Source organism: Triturus cristatus, chromosome 3_1, assembly GCF_964204655.1.
Source record: "Triturus cristatus chromosome 3_1, aTriCri1.1, whole genome shotgun sequence".
Classification (NCBI taxonomy): domain Eukaryota; kingdom Metazoa; phylum Chordata; class Amphibia; order Caudata; family Salamandridae; genus Triturus; species Triturus cristatus.
Genome location: NC_140583.1, coordinates 1,111,879,451 through 1,111,903,175, shown reverse-complemented (window position 1 = coordinate 1,111,903,175; position 23,725 = coordinate 1,111,879,451). Strand labels below are relative to the sequence as shown.

At 43.8% G+C, this 23,725-nt stretch overlaps 1 protein-coding gene across 2 annotated transcripts in view; it reads left to right on the top strand.

Annotated features, from left to right (window-relative positions):
• The window catches only part of MRAS (muscle RAS oncogene homolog), a 236,584-nt gene that overhangs the window by 145,498 nt on the left and 67,361 nt on the right, over nucleotides 1-23,725 (top strand). For both annotated transcript variants that reach the window (XM_085645990.1, XM_085645991.1), the window contains exon 3: nucleotides 2,352-2,505. In XM_085645990.1, the coding sequence (XP_085502116.1) occupies nucleotides 2,352-2,505 (154 nt within the window). The remainder of the gene's footprint in view (nucleotides 1-2,351; nucleotides 2,506-23,725) is intronic.

Sequence of the window (23,725 nt, the reverse complement as noted above, 5' to 3'; positions counted from 1 at the left end):
AGGGGTTCCCTCTGTCACTTCCTAGCTGCCCACTGTGCAACTGCCACTCCACAGCCTCTTCTCACTTCTAGTGGCTCAGGTGCAATGTGCCTCCCCTCCCAACAGCTCACTCCGCTTGCCCAGGCATTAAGTATGGAAGGATCATTATTCAGAGGCCTGGGCTATACATCCAAGGCTCTGCACAATGTTGTCACCCACTTCCGGGGTCAAAAGGGCCAAGTTGGCGATTTCCAGCATGCGGCGACCCAGGAGATCTGCCCTGGACGCCGCTAGTGAACAGCTTTCACTGTCCCGCAGGTGCAATAGCCCCTGGCCGCGACACAACCAGGAGGGCTGCCAAGTCAGGCCCCAGCATCTCCAGCTATGGCGGCAATCCTGACCTCCAGAAATCGGCCCACCGCAAGGCCCCTCACTAATCTCAGCTCTGCAGCACTGTCGCGGTCCACGCCACCGACCGTCCGTCTCCTCTCTGGCCTCTGTGGTCTCTTAGGCTTCTCCGCTGCAGGGTCGGCTCACGTAGTGGTTGCATCTCAGCTGCCTCCGTTCCAACTAGCTCTTCAAAACCCCAGATGACGGCAGCAGTAGTCTTTACAGAGCCCGTGCAGCAGTGCTCCGTCACCCTAGTTACTATCAGGGGTGCTTCCCTGTGCACCCCCAATTACGGGGCCTGCCACCAGGCCAAGCCCCTAAAATGGCGGCCCGGTCCGCGGTCCGCTCCCTCAGCAAAGTCCTCAGATCAAAGCGCAGGAGGAGAAGCTGCGCTCAATCCCCCATGGGTCTCTGCTCGCCAGGACCGCCACAGGTTGCACTTCCGTCCCCTCTTCTTTCCGCTGCCAGCCTCCACACAGTCAGGCGCCCCCGGGACCAGATCAGCGTCTGCAAGGTTCATGGCTCCGTGGCCCCCACTCCGCCTGCACTGCGGGGGTCCAACCGTTGACGAGAGCAAATACCCCTTGCAGCACACAGCTATGCTCCCTCGATCTCCAGGGCCCCTCCTCCGGGTTCTCGGCAGGCTCTATATAGCCCCCATCAGCACCATCTTGGTCTCTCCCTGGATGAGCTTGTCCCTTCGCCCAGCCACCAGTCTTCGGCGGGTTGCTGTTTTCGCCCGATGCCGGCAGTGGGAGCTCCCAGTGCCCACGAGCGTGATCTTGGGTGCTCTGAGGGTTCACACCGGTTCTCAAAACAGGATAATTAATGGAGTCGGCGCGGAGCTCCAGGTTCACACGTCAGTCCTCATCGGCTCTTTAGCCTTGACCAAAACACATTATGGTAGAGTAGTTCAATAAATAACTTTGAAATTTGAAGATTCCACAGTCTGTGCCTAGTCCATGTTGATATAGGAAGTATGGGTGGTGATTTTAGGAGATACTTAACACGGCCTCCGAGCTGAAAAGAAGAGGCAAATTTAATATTGTCTACCTGGTTTATAGGGCTTCATGAATGATGATTGGTTATTGGACATTCAACTATGAAATTTGTGTTTCATGTTGGTACTCTGAGAGTTGTAGTTTTTCCTGTACAACTCTGTGTTTACTGATTTTTGGTTTATATTGCTGCTGTTGAAATAAAGCAAAGAGAAGAAGGCATAATCTGAAGCCGCTGGACGGACATAGAATCTCTATGTGACACTAAACAGATCTTATAATACTAATGGGGTTGATAACTGCTGTAATAGCATCATCAGCATTAAGAGGCTACTCATAATGAAGGCCAAAGTGGCTGGACAGCTCCATACTAGGAGTTGTGAGTATTCAAAGGTCACTTGTGAATGTTGTGACATTGTGGACCTTCAGCCACCTAAAAGAATAAAACCGCACAGCTATCCACAGTGAGCATACACGTGCTTCTTTATTGTACCTTATTATTAATAATCATTTGTTCTCCCTAATCTTTTTAATGGTCTTTTTAAATCAGTTTGATCTAATTTAAAGCTTGTAAATTTATACACTACAAATAGCGAATAAGTAAAGGAACAGAGCGGTTAAAGCATTGCCCTGAGTCAAACAAATAATCAATTAAACAAGTCGGCAGCATTGTAGCACATTGTCTCACAGGGAGACGACCAAGAGGAATGACCCATAAGCTCTTGGAGGGGGCGGGAGTCCCAGACAACCGCAATCTTGTGTGAACTAATGTACCAAAATCAAACCATTGCTGGAGACAAAGTTCAACTCTTTTTAATTTAACGTTAAGTTGAAAAGACACTCCGCTACTTGGAATGCTACCATATAACGATGTATGCTTCATTGGGGAAAGTAAACTTCTGGGGCAGCCTCTCAAGTATTGTGAATTTTGTTTCCTTGGTACTTTGAACCATAAAACCTGCTTTTTGTCTCATTCCTTCTCAGTTCTGGATACGGCAGGGCAGGAGGAGTTCAGTGCCATGAGGGAACAGTACATGCGCACTGGAGATGGATTCCTCATTGTCTTTTCGGTTACGGATAAAGCCAGCTTTGAACACGTGGACCGGTTTCACCAGCTGATCCTCAGAGTCAAGGACAGGTAGGTTCCTTTTAAAATATGTGTAACTCATAATGTATACCTAGCGCTTGGACTCAAATGGATAATGGTGGGTACGTGTAAATGGGTATGGGCCTGATTTAGAGTCCCCCACCATGTTAAACTTGCAGTTCCCCTCTTCAATTATGAGTCGGGGGTAGTTCTAGGTTTACAGTGTGGAAGCCGCTCCTGGCTCCACTAGTGCAAACTAGTTATCTGACGACTCATGTGCCAAAGGCCGCCCGGTTACAGTGAAAATGGTCAGTCCTATTTATGGCAGGGCAACCGTTACTCATTTTCCCTGCCCTTGTCTGTAAAATGTGGGAATGGGCCCCATACAGAGTAAGAAAAGTCTCTGTACTTCAGGGTTATTTATTTTTGGTATAGAAAAGACAAACTGCCACTTATAGGCTTTAATTTCTCAATATGAATACGTTTATTTTGCTGCAGTTTTAATATGGTTCATACTGGACAATCCTTTGTGTGATAAGCCTTTTGCCAGACAAGGCTGGACTGGTTGTAGCAGGCATCGGGCTTTTCCCCGGGGGGGTGGCCTGGAGGCGTGGGGGCCAGTTTTGCAGGAGTTGGGCCCTTTTTTGTACTGGGGGCCGGTTTTGTATCGGTGCTGCAATATCGGCCCCCAGTAACAAAAGCAGTAGTGCTTCATGCTTGCACCCCTCACCTGCCCCTGCCCTGAGGGGGCTGGTCCTACAAAAGTGCCTGGGCAGCTTCGGGTTTCCAGTCCAGCCCTGCTGCCAGAGATTAAATGACCCTTTTATTTAGACAATATTGAGGTGGTTGCTCCTGATCTCAGATTTTCATCACAGTTAACTGATATCAGTCCTTTGTGTTTCACAGGAAGCCAAAGTCCAGTTTAGTTGGAGGCTAAGTACTTCGAAATAGAGTTCCCTTTACCAGATTTTTGTGACCTATGCTCGAATCGGATAAAAGGTAATTTTTGAAAGTGGTGAGGCGTAACATTATTGTCGTACTGCACTGCGGCGAGCGAGCGTAGCGAGCAAGCCCAAACAACCTATGGGGGGCTTGGGGGGGGGGGGGTTCTCCCCCCAAGAATATTTTGACAAAAGAGTGGACAAACGGTGCATTTTTAAGCAAATTTGAGGAAGCAGTAAGGTTAATAAAGCAATTAGTGCTGGGCCTAATAAACATAGATCATTCACTGCACCTCCCCTTCCCTCACTACACAGTTTTGCTCTTGTACCGTCACCCAGCTCCATAGAGACCCATGCTCACTCACAGGTGTACACACAGCTCTCTACTGGGGATTGCCAAGTAGACCGACAAATATACAACTAACAAGCAGACACATCTCAGTCTTGAAACTGTAAAACAGAGACACCCAAACGGATCTTATAATAGGAATTATAATGCACACAAATAGTCAGACACTCAGCCTCCTCCCCCCTTCCATCTCAAATGTTCAAGCTTGTACCTCTGAAACACCATGCTGCATTCTAAAAGCCAGAAAGTAGTTAGGGGTATGAGGCATTAAAATATGTTTAAATAATGCTGGCATATCAATCCGGAACTTTTAGAGAACGAATTGGACTTCAACGTGATAACAGAAGCTACCCAACATTTCCCAAAAGATAGTATGAACATGTGTAACTCCCCTGTCCGCATATGGGACGCATTCACAGCTACACCATGTGGTATAATGATTAACCAGGGTGCCATTAGAAACAAGACAGTAAAAAATTGATTCTCTAGCAAAATAAATAAAAGACCACTTCAGTTGAGCACTCTTAAAAATGTGTATACCCTGAAATACTCAGAAATCAGGGTTCAAGAACAAAGTAAAAAAAAAAAATGCAAATTAAACAAAGACGCATAGTATTACCTACATAATTAAAAATGAAAACAATAAAATAACCCTAGAAAAAGCTTCTCTTTTTCTTAATTTTTTTTTTAATGCTAGTGATCAGACCAGTAATATTGAAAGCAATTGCATCTGTGCCTAGTAGCAAAGCACCTGGATCCATTAGCCTGACTGCTTTTTATACAGCATTTGCAGACAGAATCATCTCGCCAATAGAAACTTTAATTTAAATTTCAGGCACATATAATTAACATAAGCAAAGGCCAAAATCTACGCAAAAATCCTTGCGGCCAGGTTGCAGACAATCATCACTAAATTAATATAGCTCTCATAATCCAGGTTCGTCAGAGGCGTAATGACAAGTGACAACACTCAACTGTTTTATAATGTGATTGAAAAGGCCTATTTGTGGCGGTTACCATAGACATACGTGCAGAAAAGGACCCTGACAGATCCTATCCAAGTGCCATATTACAGCACTTTGCCCTTGCAGACTACTTTACAAAGATGGTTGTGGCCTGGTAGTAAGAACACCTTTCTGCTAGGTCAATGCTGTCCTCTTTCACTGTTATTATTCAATTTAGCCTATTCTACAGTACATTAATACCCACCCCAGATATTAATAGCATCTAATATAAATCACATATTGACAAAACAGCTGCATAAGTGGATGACATTCTAGTCTTTACAGCTAATGCAGATAGATTGATCCCAGTCCTCATCGATATCCGATAATATTTGGAGGACCCTAGCTAATCAGTGCACAAAACGGAGGTTCTTCCTCTTAATATGATCTGACCTCCAAACTCAATAAAAAGGGTAGGATTATAGTGGCAATCTAAAAATGTGTGGTGGGGGAGAACAGAAACACTTAAAATAATAATCATGCCAATAGCAAATAGTTAAAAAATAAAAAAAATAAAACTTACCTGACTGCCCAGGTCTGCACCGCCTCTGCTGCTGGGCAGGGGTCCTACGTTGGCGCCTTCAATGTCTTCTGCGTCACTGGTGTGGCTGGCAACCCCTCTCGGCCAATCCAGACGCTGCTCCAGCAGCGCCAGGTTTGGCTTGAGCAGGGATGCTCCCCGCCCATTAGGAGACCGGGAGCTGCGGCATGAAGCAACCCTCGCTCTCCTAAGGGGAAGGCTAGTGTGCATGTTCGGGCTGGTCGTAAAAATGACAAGCCCAAAACCGAACATGCTCACTATTGTTGACTAGTGCGCTGTCACTCAAACCCTGAGTGCTGCCACAGCCCCACTCCCTTCAGCCTCCCTCGTTCTACTTCTGACGCTATTTCCAATCAGGAGCACTTCCTGATTGGAATTAGCATCAGAAGTAGAACGAAGAATTTGTTATTTGTAATTTGGAGGCGTGGCATTAGTGCCCCAGCGCCCCAATGGACACACCGCCACTGTATAAAGCCAGTATTTCTTTCATATTCAACAGAAGATGACTATGAGGTTAATCACTCCAATCTTGTGTATTCACCTCTGAATTAGGGTAATCTCCAGTTTGCACATTGATTTGTGGGGGAAAAACCTGTGAAACTAGAAGTGCATCTGAAAGGATGATAGGAAACACGAGTTGGTGGATGCCAAATGTTTATTGGTACAGAGAGCCGTCCCTAGTGTGACCAAGGCACAAGTAGTAACTGCCAGTTTGAGAACATTAGACAACACTAGTCCACCAACACTCCAGATGACATATGGAGGTTCTGACAGTCATCTGGCTACATGGCATCACCACACTTCCCCCCTTTAAATAAAACAACTCTTAAAGAAACACAATAAGGATAAGAAATACACAAAGAAAGGAAAAGATCTGAAAGAGAGGGAAAAACAACTGGAAAACAAATGGAGAGGATGTAACACAATTTCTTAAAGCAGTTAATAAAAACAAGTAGTGAGAATTAAACATGGTCTTGTAGATTTCGAGGTCTAGAACAAACTCTAGTGCTTTTCCTAACACCATCCCCTCCTGAAACATTTTGATCGTGTCTATCAATGTTGGAAGAAAAAGAAGGATCCTTGGCAATACGAGAAGTACTCCACCAGTTACCATTCGACAACTTTACAGCATTCTTTCGTATATCTATGATCTGTTGTGACTCAAGAAATTTGGAAAAACCTTTCCTTACTGAAACTGGATTTTTGACTCTAACCCAGTCTCTAATACATAATCTGTGAGATTCTTTTCTATTCGAAAATTGACAAGATTTAGAACAAATTTAACTTGAAGTCTTCCATGCGGATTCCCATACATGTTTCATGTCACTACCATGATGAAAAGATTTCACCATCCAAAAAGGGTACACTTGACTAGATTCTTTTCGGCCCCTCATAAGTTCAAAAGGAGAAAAGTTGGTTGCAACGTGAGGTGAAGTGCGATATGACCAAACAAGATCCCTAACAGCCTGAAAAACACAAGATCTAGATCTAAAAGCTGCTTGTACGCACTCCACCACGACTCTGTTAAACCTCTCTGTTTTCCCATTACTTTGCGGATGATAGAGTGGAGTTCTGGTGCGTTTTATGCCATAGGAACGCAAAAATGAAGTCATTTCATGTGATACAAATTGTACACCATTATCGGTGAGAATTTCTTCTGGATACCCTTCTCTTGTAAAAATGGTGTTCAAACAATTAATGACACTTTTTGAATTAGGAACAGAAATCGGTTCAACTTCAACCCATCTAGATAGATGGTCAATTAGAACTAAAAAGTATTTTGAACTGGAAGGAAGAACATGAAATGGTCCTAGAAAATCCATACCAATTTTTTGCCATGCTCTACTGGGAGGAAGAACAGGAGATTCAGTAGTACCTTCAAGTACTAACACTTTGTCGCTAGTGTTGCAACGTGAACAATTCCTAACCATACTATCTACTTGAATGTCCATTCTGGGCCACCAGAAATAATTTCTAACTTTCCTTTTAGTGATGGTTGCCCCAAGATGACCAGAATGCGCGGCTAGGATAAGTTTCTCACGATAAAGAGTAGGAGGAACGAGTTTATTGCCCCTAACTATTTTTCCACCTTCTACTGAAAGTTCGTCATTAACTTTCCAGAACATTTGAAGTTCAGGTGACAAACATTTCTCTTTTGGCCATCCTTTCATTATTAAGGATGCAACCTCCTTTAGAATAGGATCCTTGTCAATTTGCACGATCCAATCTTCTTCTGCAAAGGATAAATTGTCCTGACCAGTGAGTGCTACAAAACACTCTTCGATTTCACTCTCCCATTCTTAATCATCCAAATCTGAGATGGGGAGTCTCGACAAACAGTCTGCTCTACAATTGTTCCCTCCAGGAATATATTCCACGGTAAAGGTATATTCGATAAGCTTTGTGGACAAACGTGCTATGCGTGCAGTGGTACGCTTAACATGCTTACCAGAGAGAATGTCTACAAGAGGACGATGGTCAGTATTGAGGATAAAAGATCTACCCCATACGTATGGCTTGAATCTTTCTACGCTCCATACGCAAGCTAAAAGCTCTTTTTCAATTACAGAATACTTTCGTTCGACGGGACGGAGAGTCCTGGAAGCAAATCCGACTGTATATTCCTTTCCACTGTTATATTGTGAGAGAACAGCTCCTAGACCATACTCAGAAGCATCAACAGTGATAACTGTTTGCTTCCCTTCTATGAATGCTTGCAGAGCAGGAGCTCAAACTATATGGTCTTTGATAGTTTGAAAACCTTTTTGGCATTCTTCAGACCATACATAATTTGCACCTTTCTTAAGCAGTACTCTAAAACACTCTGTGGTCTTGGCAAAGTCTTTCATAAATTTGGAATAGAATTCACAAAGACCTAGAAATGACATTAGTTGTTCTTTGTTCTGAGGAGAAGGAGCATCAACTATACTTTTTATAAGACCTGGTCTGGATTTGATGCCATGTTCAGATATTACGTGGCCGAGATACTCAATCTCCCTTACTTTGAAAATACATTTTTTTTTTGCAAAGTGACACCTCTATTTGTTAAAACATTGAACACTTGGTCAATGACAGCATCATGTTCTTCTTCATTTTGAGTGAAAATGAGGATGTCGTCTTGAAATACCACTACATTTGGATTGTGTACGAACATCTCAGTCGTTAATCTTTGAAAAACGGCCGCAGCCGATGCAAGACCAAATGGAAGACGACAAAACTGAAAGACACCATCAGGAGTGACAAATGCTGTGAGATGTCAGGACTGAGGATGTAATTCAACTTGATGGTATGCCGCTTTAAGATCAAGTTTCGTGAACCAGGAAGAGGACCCTTCTTTTGCGATAAGATCTTCAATACGCGGGAGGGGAAAACCATCAACCCAGATGGCTTCGTTGAGGCTCCTCAAGTCAACACACATCCTCAAGTCCCCAGATCTCTTTTTGGCCAAAACAATGGGAGAAAGCCAAAGAGTGGATTCCACTTTCTCTATTATGCCCTGCTCACATAAAGAATGCAAATGCCTAGAAAGGTCACTTCTAATACTCAAAGAAACATTGCGAAGTCTATGTTTAATTGGTATGGTACCTTCTTTGATCTTGATAAAGTGTTGAAAATCAGTAATCTTGCCCAAACGGTCTTCAAAAATCTTCGCATATTTGTGTTCCCAAGAAGAGGCTAATTGTGTGTTTGACGTAGAGCTAATATTCTTAACAAAATTAGGATGGATGGAGTTGGGCTGATCAATAAAAACTGGATTAGGCAGACCAGGTTTAATAGTAAGACCAAACTCAGCCTGATGTATAAGACCAAGGACATTGATACCTCGTTTAGCTACGTAAACTTTACCATTAATGTTTTTATTGAAAACACTGATTTTAGCCCAAAAAGTAGCCTAATAAATCAATCTTGCTACCCTCAAAAGCTACTGTAAGTATATCAGGAGGTAGTAAACTTTTGTTGGACCAAAGCTTGAGATATCTGTCTTGGGAAACTATGGTGATTCGAGCACCCGTGTCAACAAGAAGTTGAATATGATTATCTTCAATAAAAACTTCAACTTCTGGATCTGGAATATGTTGTGTAACACAGTTGTCTGAACAATTCTTAACCACTACGAGATATTCTTGATTAGTAACATCTTCACTGAGTTGATCATCAGAATCATTGAGTACACATCTTACATTACCCCTTTTACTTCCCATACAAACATTTGCAAAATGGCCTATTTTGCTACATTTGCTGCATTGTTGATTGATTGCAGGACAATTTTTGAAGGAAGATACATGCAAGGACGATCCACATCTATAGCAACTTATTCAATAGTTGAATTGTCTATTAGGTGTAAATGTTTTTCCACCTCTGTTTGGTGGAAAGTTTCTTCCACCCCTGACTATAGTTGATCTTCTTGAGATATTTGGAAGAGAAGGAGAAGAAAAAGAAGGTTCAGCGTCAGAAATTGTAGAGTTTGATAATGCAGATTCAAGTTGCTTTGCATCATCCATAGATCTTTCAATGCTCTTTGCTATATCTACTGCTTCATCGAGAGTTGGATCTTTGCAAGTGAGTCATCTTTGTTGTACTTTTTTACAGTAACAGCGTGCAACAAGTTGATCCCTTACAAGTTGGGATGTAAAATTATCAAATTCACATTTTGCAGCAAGAACTTTTAACGCAGTAATAAAAGTGTTTATACTTTCATTAGGTTTTTGTGCTCTAGTGAAAAAGTTGTATCTATGTACAACAATGTTTTTTGTTTTAGCAAGATACTTATCTAATTGCATTACTGCTATCTCAAATTCGTCAGGGTCTTGACCTTCGGGTGGCTCAAAGTCAGGTAGATGGTCAAAGACATTCTGACCCTCGACTCCTAAATGGTAGTACATCAAGTTTTTCTTTCTCTCAGGCCTGTATCTCTGTCCATCAATAGCACCGAGATATGCTTTGAAAGATCTGACCCATAACTTCCATTCAAGTGGAGGTTCTCCAGGTTCCTGCAAAAAGGGTGCAGGAGGTGTGACACTCTGCATATCGATGAAAGTGAGTAAAAATATAGAAGAAAAAAAATATATTAAAGAAGAGAGAAGAGAAGAAAAAAAAAATATATATATATGTTTTTTTTTGTGAGAATTTAAAAGTGAATAAAGTTATAAATGAAAGAAATGTGCTATAATTTTGTTCAAGAGGGTGTTATTTGAATCTGATTCATTAAAGAATTATTCGACAAGATGGCAGTAATGTGTTATACAAAATAAGTAGCAAAAAGATACTGCCAAGGGGAGTGTTGAATGATACACATAAGCTGTGTGTATCAGCGAGGTTGTTAAAATTGCCAAGCAAAGACTGAATTCTCCAACTTGTAGAAGAAGAGCTGAGCGTGTCAGCGAACTGCAATGGCTGTGCGCGTCAGCGCGATACAAGAAAAATTACTTCAAAGAAGTGAATTTGACACGCAAATGCTGTGCGCATCAGTGCGTTACAAAAGAGATTCTTTCCGTAATGTCAATTCAACATGCAAATGCTGTGCGCGTCAGCGCGAAGCGAAGCAAATGATTTCCGTGGCTTTGACGGTGAACGTTGCGTTCCACAGAGTTGAAACGTGAATCCGTTCCGTGTTGACTCTGTGCGTCACAAATCTTGAAGTCAATGCGGGAAGAGAACAATGGCAGTACACGAGCTTAGGTGAGTGCTCAATCGCGCGCTGAGAGAATTCTTGAACAAGACCGATCGCGTGGAGCTAAATGTCTCGAGGGAAGCAGAGCGCGAGAGCGTCTCACGGTTGGGCTCCGTACAATTTTTCCACAATTAACTTTAGACTTTTCACTTCCTCCTGCGGTGCGAGCACAGATACCATGGGAAATAATGAGAAAGTCAATAAAGCACTGTTCAAATTTTGAATTGAACCTGAGGAGGGCACGGCTCTCTGTAACTGTAAGCGAACGACTCAAACGCCGTAAGCGAACGATTCAAACGCTGTATGCGAATGATTCAAACGCCTTGATCATCAATAAAAAAAAATGTACTCTCTGTTGATCTGTGAAAGCAAAGTCCAGTAGTCCAGTAGAAACAGTGAGAAGATGCATTACCTTGGCAAAAGAAGTTCATATTAATGTAGATTCGCAGTGGACTCGCATCTTGTAGTATGAAAGTAGATTGTAGCTCGAAATCCCATCTTCTGTCGCCAATGAAAGGATGATAGGAAACACGAGTTGGTGGATGCCAAAGGTTTATTGGTACAGAGAGCCGTCCCTGGTATGACCAAGGCACAAGTAGTAACTGCCAGTTTGAGAACATTAGAGAACACAAGTCCACCAACACTCCAGATGACATATGGAGGTTCTGACAGTCATCTGGCTACATGACATCACCACAGCATCCTTTGATCTTCTTCTTACCTCTGGAAGTACATGCTGCTACCAACCTACCAACTGTCTTCATTCCCTCATTCCTTCCTTTATTGGACTCCTCCTTCCTCTATTGGACACTCCTGTCTTATGCTTCTGACATAAACTCATTGTACACCGACTCAACCCTTTTTCTGCCAGTAACTGCTGCCTTCCCAGCTCACCCATTGGAAGCCATTTCTGACAAAGGACATTATTGGATTCCAGTCGCCCTAGACATCCTCCCTGCCACGGGACTCTTTGAGACAGACATGTAAAGTAAAATGACTGTAACTAATATCAGGATAGTACTTTGGGGCACAAGTAGTTTATAGCAGAACCAATGACATTTGCTAAAATACATTGTGGATAACTCACTGTTGTGTTTATTTAATATCAACAGACATCTTAAATGCACTTGGTAACCACAGCACACTTTTTATACTGACCTTAGCTGTCTCACTGAATTGGCTTGTTCATGTTATTCTTCATAATTTATATGTCTTGTTAAGTGACCCTCAGATGGTGATTTGCGAAATGTTGGAAGCATAGTCGCTGAATGTCAGAGATAGCGTAGGTGACATCAGCCACTCTTTAATCCCCAGTGGCATTACTGCGTTGACCCTTGACCCTTGCTCTAGCTTTTATCCTGTCTATATTCTGCTTGAGTCCTAGGAGTAGAGCAAGGAGTAAAACCTACAGAATATTAAGAGGGATTTTATAATCCTGTTACTGTCGGTTTTGCCACTTCCTTCTTGACTTCTGAGCAGCCTCCACCCCTAACTATTCCTAATTGATGTCCATGATTAGATTATTCTTTTTCACATGCCTTGAACACTGTTGCTCAGATTCATGTAATTTTATAAGAGCCTTAGTTCAATTTATAGATGTTGAAAAAGTGGAGCATGAAGTTGCAAATCGCATGTTCTAATTCATAGTGTCAGGAGCTGCCGCGATTTATATCCTTAGATGTAAAGTATGCCTGTGAAAAATCTGTATGTATGGAGACTTTATGCACTTGTATGATTCGGTATATAGGCAGGAACAAGGGTGTTGCAAGGGATGTGCAAGAGCTGACTTTTAGGAAGGGAGTGAATAGCCACCAAGTTCTGCTTTAAAAAAAAAATAATCATATTTTTCGTATAACATTGCAAAAGCACTGAACAGTGCACACACAAGTGATCCCACCATAGATCACCTCTGCTCCTGGTCTCAGCCCTGCTGGTTCGAACCACAATTTATGGATACTTCGGGCATGTCTCCAGCTCAGTCTGTCTTATTGCCCCATGCACAGGTGGTGGCTTTATGGTGTGTACTTCACTTCTGAATGGTCGCATGAGCTGTCTGTTAATCCATGGTAGGCTGTGCACTGCCACCAAACCTTTTCAAATTTCATAGGGCAGCCACGGCTCTCATGTGTCTCTCTCTTTCTGCCTCCATACTACTGTTCATTCCCTCTTGCCACATACCCCTTTTAGGTATGTGTTCTCGCCAACACAGTCTGGCCAAGTCTCTTTTTGCTATAACAAAGCCCAGCATACAGAACAGCAATTGTTTCCAGGGATGACTATGTCATTGGGAATGCTAGTATAATCAGTTGGGATTTCTTAGGGATGGCTACCCCAACACTACTTCTAGTTTGGTGACAATTTTCCCCCGGTACATGCTCAACCTCAGACAGCTCCATATCATGTGCCCTCTTCTGTGCTGCACTGGAGGCCTGTAGGGCTCTCTGCTTTCCCCATTTTTTGTAGGCAAACCTGGTATAGTATGACCTGTTGAGGATGCAGTCTCAGTCTACCTTTAATAGCAGCTTCCCTGGGGTGTATAAGGTTGATATCTTCTAGGTTCCTCACATCAGCCTCTCACTTTTCCTGGAGTTTTCCCTGGTTGTCCAGTGTACTGTTAAGTATGTTGGGATATAACTGGAATACTACCTTGTGGGTGATTTCACTCCTAAGGACCCAGCTCTCAAGCGGGTAATACTCTTGGAGGTTCCCCTCCATGACACCTTCTTTCCTCAGGGCATGTGTCAGTTGCAAATATTTAAACTATCCTGTAAATATAATGGACATGGGTCATCGCCCCCATTGTCGCTCTTTCTATCCTGTATACCGGTTCGATGTGTTTGCTGCTTCTCCAGTCATTGATAATGTGCAACTGTGTAGATCTATGACACCCTCTCATGTCGAGAAGCACAAGGCCACCATTGTACACTGACCTATACAATGTCCGCAGAGCGATTCTCTGGGTACCCACATCCCAGAGCAATTTTTGGAGCATTTTGTCTAATTTTTCAAAGTATTGTATATGTGAAAAGGGGTGTTTTTCTGTATGTAGAGCAGTTTGGGAAGAGTGATCCTTCTGTAAAGGGCAGCTCTGTCCATAAGCATGAAGGGGAGCTTGCGCCATAATTTCCCATCTTTGCGGAAGTTCACTAGAACTCAGTCCAGGTTGAGTTCCAGAAACCACCACTCATCTGATGTTATGTTGATACCTAGGTAATTGAAGCCTATTCACATCAGTCGGAAGTTGCCTTTCACACCCTCCAGGCCCTCCCAGTTGGTAATGATGGATTTTCCTTGTTTATACAGTACCCAGAATAGGTCTCGAAAGTACGGAACACCGGCAGTGCAGCTGGGGTTGATAGCTCTGGGTCTGCTAGGTACATCAGAGTGTCATCGATATAACTTTTCTGGGTCCTCTGATATCTGGGGAAAGCACACTTTATTCGCTCTACACTAGACGCAGCACGCCAATGGCTCCAGATGTAATGCAACAGTGGACACCCTTGTCTTGTGCCTCTCTCCAGGGCCAGTATGTGGAGATCGAAAGGTGTGTCTATAAGGATGGAGCTCAATTTCTCCAGTGATCATTTCTGTTGTCTCAGGGCATATACATTGATAATCAGGACGCTCATCCTGTGTTTATTTTGCTCTAGATTGCAACTCCTCGGTAGCCCTTTGTGAATCCTGCATGGGCCAAAACAGTGCATTTACACCTTTTTGCAGGTATCTGCAGGTGTTTCCCAGCAAAAGTGTCTCTAGCAAGAGCACCAGGTTGGGGGGGGGGGGAGGCAGAATGTCTATGAATATATAGCGGTATGACCCCTCTCTTAATTTTACATCCCAGTACATTAACATGCCACAAGGTGTCTGTCAATTAGTCCAGAGTGTTGTGTATTCATCTAAATTGTTGTTCGAACTGCCACTGTGGGCTGTAACTGGTGTGTTCAGGCTTCTTTCTCCATCTCGTACCGGTGTGACCAACTGTTAACATTTTGAACTAACAACCCCAATTGTTCCTCCACCCCACTTCTTCCTGACAAGGATTTATAACTACCCACTTCCTCAACCTGGGAAATGTCTATTACCCACTCTACCCCCTTAACATCTATTCAACCATTTACCTCCCTCAGCTGAAGTCAAACACTCCTTCTTTCTTTGCTTGCAACGCTTACTCAACTCCAGTTCACTGCTTGAAGTATGTTTTTGTTGGGTGCTGCCTAGTGATTCAGGGCCCCAGGCCTCCTCACGGGCCTCCATCCGATGTCATTCTCTACACCCTAGGAGTGGTCCTCATTTTTTGTCTTGTGGATGGTCAGGTTGTCCTCCCAGCCCTGTGTGGTTGCAACCTTCTACAGCGATCTCTATGGGCCCTGCTCAATCCTGTTCCCTCCAGTTCACTCCCTGTCCATGGTCGGGAGCCATGCCTTGTGGAGCAATGTTCGATCTCTCACGTTATCACAGGAGGTGTTCATCAATCCACTCCTACGCCTGGTCAGGGTGGCCATATAAAAAAGTCTTCCCTTGGAAAATCACTTTTAGCTTGACCAGGTAGAGCAACATGTACTTTATGTCCAGGGTTCACAGCTTCTGCTTCACTGTATCATATGTTTTTCCATGTCACTGCACCATTTCTGTGTAGTCTAAGAATATAAGGATCTGCTTGAATTCATGCTGACCCTCCCCTAGCCCTCTGACCGTTTGTAACACCAGATCTCTATTTCTATAATTCAGGAGGCGGCAATCTTCGGTCTTGGGGTTGCTCCTGGTGAAGCTTTAATTACCAGGGCACGATGCACCCTTTCTATCAGGAAACATGGTGAGAGGTGGTCTAGGGGAGGAAGGAGCACAACCACATCTAAAGGAATTGCTAGCAGCTAGAGTGCCCCTCCGCATCCTCGACGCGGGCCACTCATTCACTGGAGAGGCCCCTCAGCTTCTGGACAGTCTGGTTCAATTCTCTTACCATTCCCCCTAGTGCCACTAATTGTGTTTTGGCCTCTGCCACGAGTCCCATGGCTTTCCTCAGGCCCTGTCAGAGTAATGCTGTGTTGGGCCAACCGCACCGATTTTGGTCTCCAAGGCATGGCGGGAGGACTCAATTGCCTGCAGTATGGCGTCTGTTCCTAGATGGGTCTGTCCTCCAGTCCAGTCTGCATCTACTGTTGCAGGCCCACTAGCCTTCAGGGTATTTAGCCGGTGGCAGGTTTGTGCATGCATCTGGGTGGCCTCCTGTCTTCTCAGTCCCTCTTTGGTCTGCTTCTTTCATGCAGCAACCACATGGCTGCCATGTTGGATTCCTGGGACTCCAAGGATCAAGCCTTCAACCACGGCAGACGCCTTGCTGTCTAGTATCTGTGGCTGCCGAATGTATGTCGTTACAACGCATTCCGTTGCAACGCATGCCTTTACCACGCATGCGTTACAACGGAATGATATTTCCACGCATAACCTTTACCACGAATATTCCTTTACCACACATAGTTTTACAACGATTTTCGTTGTAAATTTATGCATGGTAATGGCATACTCTTGGTAAAGGTTATACCCCTCCCTGTACCCTTACGTGATCCCCCTTCCCCCAATACTTATTATAATTACCCCTGCCCGTTACCCTCAATCCATATATATATTTTTTAAATTTATATTCCCCTTACCTCTTCACGTCCTCCTTGTTCTTCCTTGTTGACATTGTACGTCTTAAAATGGAAGCGTCATTCCCTTTCACCTAAAATGACGTCGATTTCCTCCACTTACCCACGTTACTTCAGGTTATTTTGGGGGGGGGGAGACCCCCCTCAAGCCCCTTTTTTTCTCACTTTTTTATTTTAATTTTTGGGGGGGGCCCCCCAAGCCCCTTTTTTTCTAATTTTAGCCTTTAACTCACGTCTTCGCCAACACTAAAAAAAGGACTGAATGGGACGAGGAAGATGTTCCAGTCCAGCTTGCGTGGTAAAGACGTTCGTGGAAGGAATACGCGTTGTAAAGACGTTTACGTGGCAAGTGTACCGTTGTAAACGTAACGCGTAGAAATGCCTTCGTGGTAAAGGATGTTTCCTGTGGCTGCCACGCTACTCTTGAGCCTCGAGAACGTAGGAGGCTCCTGCTTGATCAGTGCAGCACTGAAATTAGGTTGGTGCGGATGCGGGAGCACTACAGGGTAGTGACAACCTTCTTGTGCTCCCAGACCACGACCACCTCCCCCAAAGTCGTACATGTGTGCATATTCAAATACATTGCAAATAGTTTTCACGCACAATGTGTTTACTTTAGTTCAAAAAAGATTTTCTTCCTGGGAGTTTAGTAAATGCCCTCAAATGAGAAAATCTTTTCAAATTGTAGAAGAAAACCTTTAATTCCTAAATTTCTTCATTTTATCAAGATGTTTCTAAATCTTGCACTTGATCACAGTCTTAGTGTTTAAAACCATCAGGAGTTTCAAAAACTCGTGTTTTTGCTCACACTTGCTTGTGCAGTTTTGCCAGGCAAAGTGCAAGGGGTTAAGCAAGTGACATTGATCATTTTTTGGATCCTGTTGACATCAGAGGTTTGGGCCCTTGTCCCAATCTTTGACCACTCAACAGCCTCCTATTTCCTTATGATGGACTTGGTAAATGGGGAGGAGTAGGTACTACAGACAACACAGGCATCTAAGAGCCTTGTTTACTTTCTGTTAATGCTGCTGCCTTCTTGATGCTCGAAACTAAAGGCAGCAGGATCTTTGCCAGGTGTACCCCAGTGCAAGGTATCTATAGAAACTGCTAACATGAACTTCTACACCTTCTCATCAAACAAGAAGAACTTTCTGAAAAATGTAATGGTCAGTCATTGTGAAGAGCAAGATCTGTTTTCTTTAAACTTTTCATTTTAAAACCGTCTTGACATGCTACCGAGGATTCTACGTCACCAAACACGCAGTGTTACACTCCTGTGCTTAATCTTTACAGACTGTTGTAATTTCAATTGATTTTATTAATGGAATCAAAAACCACAGCAGATGACTGTTTACATGGTATGTGCAACAAAATCCTAATTATGTGGAAAATACCCTGGCTGAAGAATCGCATGAGTCCAGTGGCCCTACCGATAGACTTTACATTGGATTGGTACCATAGCCAACACATGCTTAATGAATTGCTCATAAACTGGCAACAATTATGCATATGGTTGTAAAATTACAAATATGTATATAATTACTGTTGATAAAGCAAGATGCAATCCCTCTCATAAGGGCCTACCAAGGATTATCAGAGTAAAAACTTTCTACACACAGAGTTTGTCAGGGAGGAGGATGTTCAACACAAAAACTCTTGCCTTCTACAATAATCTGTGATACTTCATATAGCGAAACAGCCATCGACAGCCTGGAACTTGGTGTGATTACATTCCCCATTTAAAGGCATTTTGGCTTTGACAACTGCTTTTCACAGTAAATAAGCCAGACCTAGTGAACAAGTCATAATTTTACTTATTAAACATAATCCGACTATGGCATTGAACATCGCTTTCCCCAATGAACCAATCAGATGCATGCCATTTGTCATTGGCTTGTCACTATAACCACCTCAAGCCCACTGTATTATGCGTTAACTTTCATACAAGGCAACCATCAGACACAAAGTCAAATTTACAAATCGAGACCTGCCAACTCACATGGCGCCACCGTGTGACACACAATATTGGCTCCCATCATACAGTCCCCGGTAAGGAGCCGATATTACATGGTGGCAGGGAAAACAAGCTGAAGACCACTGTAAGTAGTGGATTTCAGCTTGTTTTCCAAGGCTTTGAACTACCGACGTCCATTAAGGGGTGTGATAACACCCCCGGACGTCGGCGCCAGCTTCAGCAAGCTTTATTTTTTTTGCGGGGGGGGGGCAGGGAGGAGGTGCCTCTTAGGTACTTCTTGCAAGAGGCACAAACCCCACCAACGCCCCACCTCCCTCCTCAGACGGGGACATTTTTGTTCAAGTTGGCAGATATGCAAATATGTTTAAAATTACAGTTGGCAAAACAAATACTATCTCTCTTATGTATGTCTAACAAGGATTATCAGAATGTCAGTCTATCACAACAGTTTGTCAGAAGGGGTAACCAGCAATCAAGCCCTTGCCCACTAAAGTAATCTGTGGGATTCCATTAACAAAATAATTCTCAGCACGCTTTAATACAGAGTAATTGTTTTGTGGACGCTGAATCCGTTGGTGATTCAAAGGAAAAACTCCTAGGTGATGCTTTTACCCACCTCTACTACCGTCTCAACCATGCACTTAATTTGGGGGGTCATTTGGGGTCACATATGAGACTTTGGACTTAGAATGATTTTCCAACTTATGTGTGTGATGACGACTCCATAGAGTTATCTTCTATTTCCACACTCGATGATGCCTCCGGAGTCTGCAAACATTGTGGAATTCTTTTAACAATATCAGTTGCTTGTGGCTGTAATGATTGGAATTCAAACGCATTACCATGTACTACTGTACAGTGCTTAATTCAAGAGACCGGGTCAATTAAAGAGAGCAATGGGTAGAAGCTGCTACTCTTGACTTGCAACTCCTGGCTTGCCCCTTCGGTACCCCTTGCTCTAAGGCTGAAAAAGAAAGCAGGAGAATCTGAACGTAAACATGTCTATTTGCAACCCTTTAGTTTCATTAGTTTCCGCGTAAAATTATCCTTCCCCTTGCCCCTCGTCAGCAAACAGGTAACGAGCAGGGCCGACTTTAGTGCTGGTGGCACCTGGTGCGACAATCATTTTTGGTGCCCCATGACCTCCTCCTCGGATTCTCTCACTACCACCGGACAAAAGTGCCCCTCATTTCTCTGATCATAAGTTATTGCTAAACGCAGCACACCCCTTGAGGTCAGCGCCCCCGATCCACAGGTCAGCGCCTAGTGCAGCCACACCAGTTGCACTGCCCTGAAGCCAAACCTGGTAACGAGCGCTGATGGGCCAAGAATGGGACAAGCCGTCCATCCGCTCTTAAATGTATGTCACTGAGACAAAATGGTGTGTGCTGCCATTCAATGTCCACGTCTGTTCAACCTAAAAAAGTGGCAACTTTTTGAAGGATGTGGTATCATCACCATCTGGTTTAAATATCAGAATTTCTGATTTGCGTTTCAAAGTTGAAACCTAAAACAGTTTTTCTTCAGTCTACAATAAAATGTTCCCTAAAGTACTTTCAAAGAGCGATATAAATGGTGTGTATGTGCCCACACAAGTCAAGCACAGTGAAGGCCTTAGAGTTGCTGCTAGTCCGCTGTGTAACTGGAAACTGCATCAGGGTATGACCATCACTGGTGTTACCATAACACCGTCTACCCAGTGCTCTTTTAAAACATGCACACAATTGAAAAAAATAGTACCACCAGAATGAAGCATGTGCGCATGTTTATTTCCTACGATAAATGCAAAATGCTGCTTTCTGTTAGCATGTTTTGCTATATACCGCTCTCTGTAACAAAACCGGTGTGTTTATTAACGAAGCCAATGGAAAGAAGCGACTTACAAACATTTAAGGAGATGGGTTTTCAGGCCAATAAATGAAGGCGCAGCAGGGAGTGGAGGCGAGGCTGCTTCTGGCAGATGGAATGAGGGCGAAGACGAACTGCAGATGCACTCGTAAGGAGTGCTTGTTCGGAAATGCAAATAAAAGTACCTTCACAGTGAAATAGCCAGTGGAAGGACACTGGCCAGTGACCAGCAGCTGTAATTGGTCCAAGCTCCATGCCAGACAAGGATGGCAAAGCAAGAGCGGAAATGAAAGCGGATGACGTGGAGACTATATGCTGGTCTATCAGAAGCACGTAAATTAGAGCGATGTTGAAATAATCCAATGGTAAGTTCAGATAAGTAAGGGGCGGGTTCTAACCTTTGTTTTTTTTTACTTATAAAAGACTTTGCCTGCACAGGGCAAGCGTTGTGCAGGCCAAACTTAAAAAAGCAGGGGCAAAGACAAAGTTCAAAGTAGAAATGATAATGAAAGTAAAGGATAAACATTAACAGAGGAGAGGAGAGGCGGATGGAGGAAAGAGATCAGGAGAACACGAAAAAAAGGATTTAAGGGTAGGCCTGGGCAGTGAATTTCGTTCCGCTCGCGGAATTTGGGTAATTTGGGCAATTTTGCATTCCGCGGAGAACGGGGAATTGCCAAAAATTCCACGATCCACGGCTTTGTGGAATTTTTTGCTTCTTCACCCTTTAAAAATTTGTGTTCGCGAGATATTTCCCCCCGAGCATGCAAACAGCGTTCGCGCACAGGAAAAAAGCATTGCGAATGGGCGGAACAAGCAATTCCGCGTGTTCACGGAATTTCTGCGTGCTCGCGGAGATTTTTTACCGTTTTGCGGAGCTTTGGTTAGCGCGACTACGCAAATTCCGCCCACCCCTATTTAAGGGAAACAGAGCTCATGGAGAATCTGTTGGAAAAAAGAGCAAAACACATTGAAAATAATAGGAGTTGAGACTCAGCCCCCCATATTTTCAATGTCTTTTTTTAACAATATGACAGAAGGATTCAAAATAGAGCAGAGGGTTTTGTGGAGACTGCTAAAGGTAAAAGTGAGAGAATTGGAGGGAAGACAGTGGGAGAACAAATGGGAGTATATGCGAGAAAGAGAAAAAAAGGGGTGGGTGAAGAGATGAGGGGTTAGAGCGCTGGAGAACAAAACAAGCATAAAAGAAAGACAGGGAGGCGAATGAGAGACACTTTCCTATCTGCCTCTGCCTGGAGAGGACAGTTTACATTTGAGGACCTATATTTAATAGCAATCCTAAAGCTCTGCCTTTTACAACTAAAAATATAGCCATTTTCAACATTTCAATGTAGGATACGTAGCTGATCTCTGATATATCAACGTTATTGCGGGCCTCTACAATTCAAAGCCCTCTAATATATTACTATTATGCAAGCCTCTGATGTATGCACGTTATGCAGGGTACAGTTTGTCTCTGATGCACACCTCCTAATAACTGACTCCTGCATAATATGAAGATATCAGAAACTTCTGTACTCTGCTAAATATCATATTTCTTTATAGCATGCTCTGCATATATTGGAGTTCTGAATGCTTTGTGTAAATAGGAGGAAAAGAAAATGTATATTTGTCAGAAACATTCTTACTACACATTTATCTAAGGTCAATATAATATGTATATCCAAGAGAAACAATCATATAATATGCTTTTGTCAGAGGCATGCACAACTGGCCAACTAGTTGTCCATATAAAATGCATACACTAGCTGCTATGCTACTGTGCAAGTACAAGATGACCACATAAAGTGTTTATGTCTGAAGACTTCACTATTGGGCAAACATCAGTTGTCCATTGTTAGACTTAGCATCTTTTGCCATGTTTCCCCTGAGTTTTTGCTTTCTGACCTCCCGGTTTTGTCTCTGTTTTTGCTGGCGTAGTATTTCTGCACACTTTTCTCACTGCTGAGCAGTGGTAAAGTGCAAGTGCTCCTGTGGTAAATGGTGTTATGGATCGGTGTTTCCATGATTGGATATTTGATTTACTTGTTAGTCCCTAGTAAAGTGCACTGAGTGTGCCAGGGCCTGTGACTCAAATGCTGCTAGTGGGCCTGCAGCACTGATTGTGCCACCCACGTGAGTAGCCCTGAAAAGACCCGCCATTGCGGTGTCTGCGTGCAGTTTGTAACTGCCATGTCGACTTGGCCAGTGTGCACACTTGCCAGTCCCTCACCTTCCCTTTTCTTACATGTCAGCCACCCCTTAGGAAGGCCCAAGGTTCCCCTGTGAGCCGGGTGCAGTGTATGGGAAAGGTAGGACATGCCCTGGTGTGTGTGGCATGTCCTGATAGCGAATTACGGCCAATTTCGTTTTTTGCAATGACAAGGCTACCTGTTCCCCATAGGACAGAATGAGGGGTTTGTTTATAACATCTTAGAAATATAACTGGCCCGGGGAATTAGGTAGGAAAATAAAGTTTAGTATGCCTGAACTCAGAATCTAAAGATGCATCTTTTAGTGGAGGTGATTTTTACATTCGGTGTTTGAAAATACCACTTTTAGAAAGTAGGTATTTTCTTGCTGAGTCATCCCGTGTGCCTCTGCTGAAATGTGGATTGCCTTTCTGGGTTTTAGATGACAGAAGGCTGGGGAGCAGGAGTGGCTCCAGATAGTCTAGGTGGGTCAGGAAGGGGCTGAATAGACCTGGGCTGCAATTGGGGAAGGGAGAGGAGATTTCCTTGCCCTAAAAGGGCCTGGTCTGCCTCTGACCCTGCCGTCTCCACCTCCTGCCAGGAAGTCACACCAGAGAAGGCAGAACTGGTTCTGGCTGGGCACGGACACTCTCTGCCTAAGATATCATTGGATTTGGGGATATAAATACTGGGGCCCAGGCCCCTGAACTTTAGAAGTCTTTTGGACCAAGAAGACTGCCATGAAGAAGAGCTGGAGAAGATGTGAGGAGGAACTACCACATTGCTGTGTGCTTTGCTGTGTTGGCCTGCAGTGGCTGCTTCTGTCTTGGGCACTGAAAGGACTGAACTGAACTTTCTGCAATCTACTTTTGTGAGTTTCTCCAAGGGCTTGAGGTAGAGCTTGCCCCCTGTTCAAGAAGTATCAGGAACAGTAAAGACTTCAAGCTCTTCTGCCCTCAGCACTGGGGACTGTGTGTTTTGTGCTGCATCAGAAGAAAAGCAACCCGATGACGTCTACAACGCCGCTGCCGACTCCGTGTCCTGAAGGCACCGCTAAGGGCAACCCCGCAATGTCGCACCGCGACCCTGGCCTCACCGACGA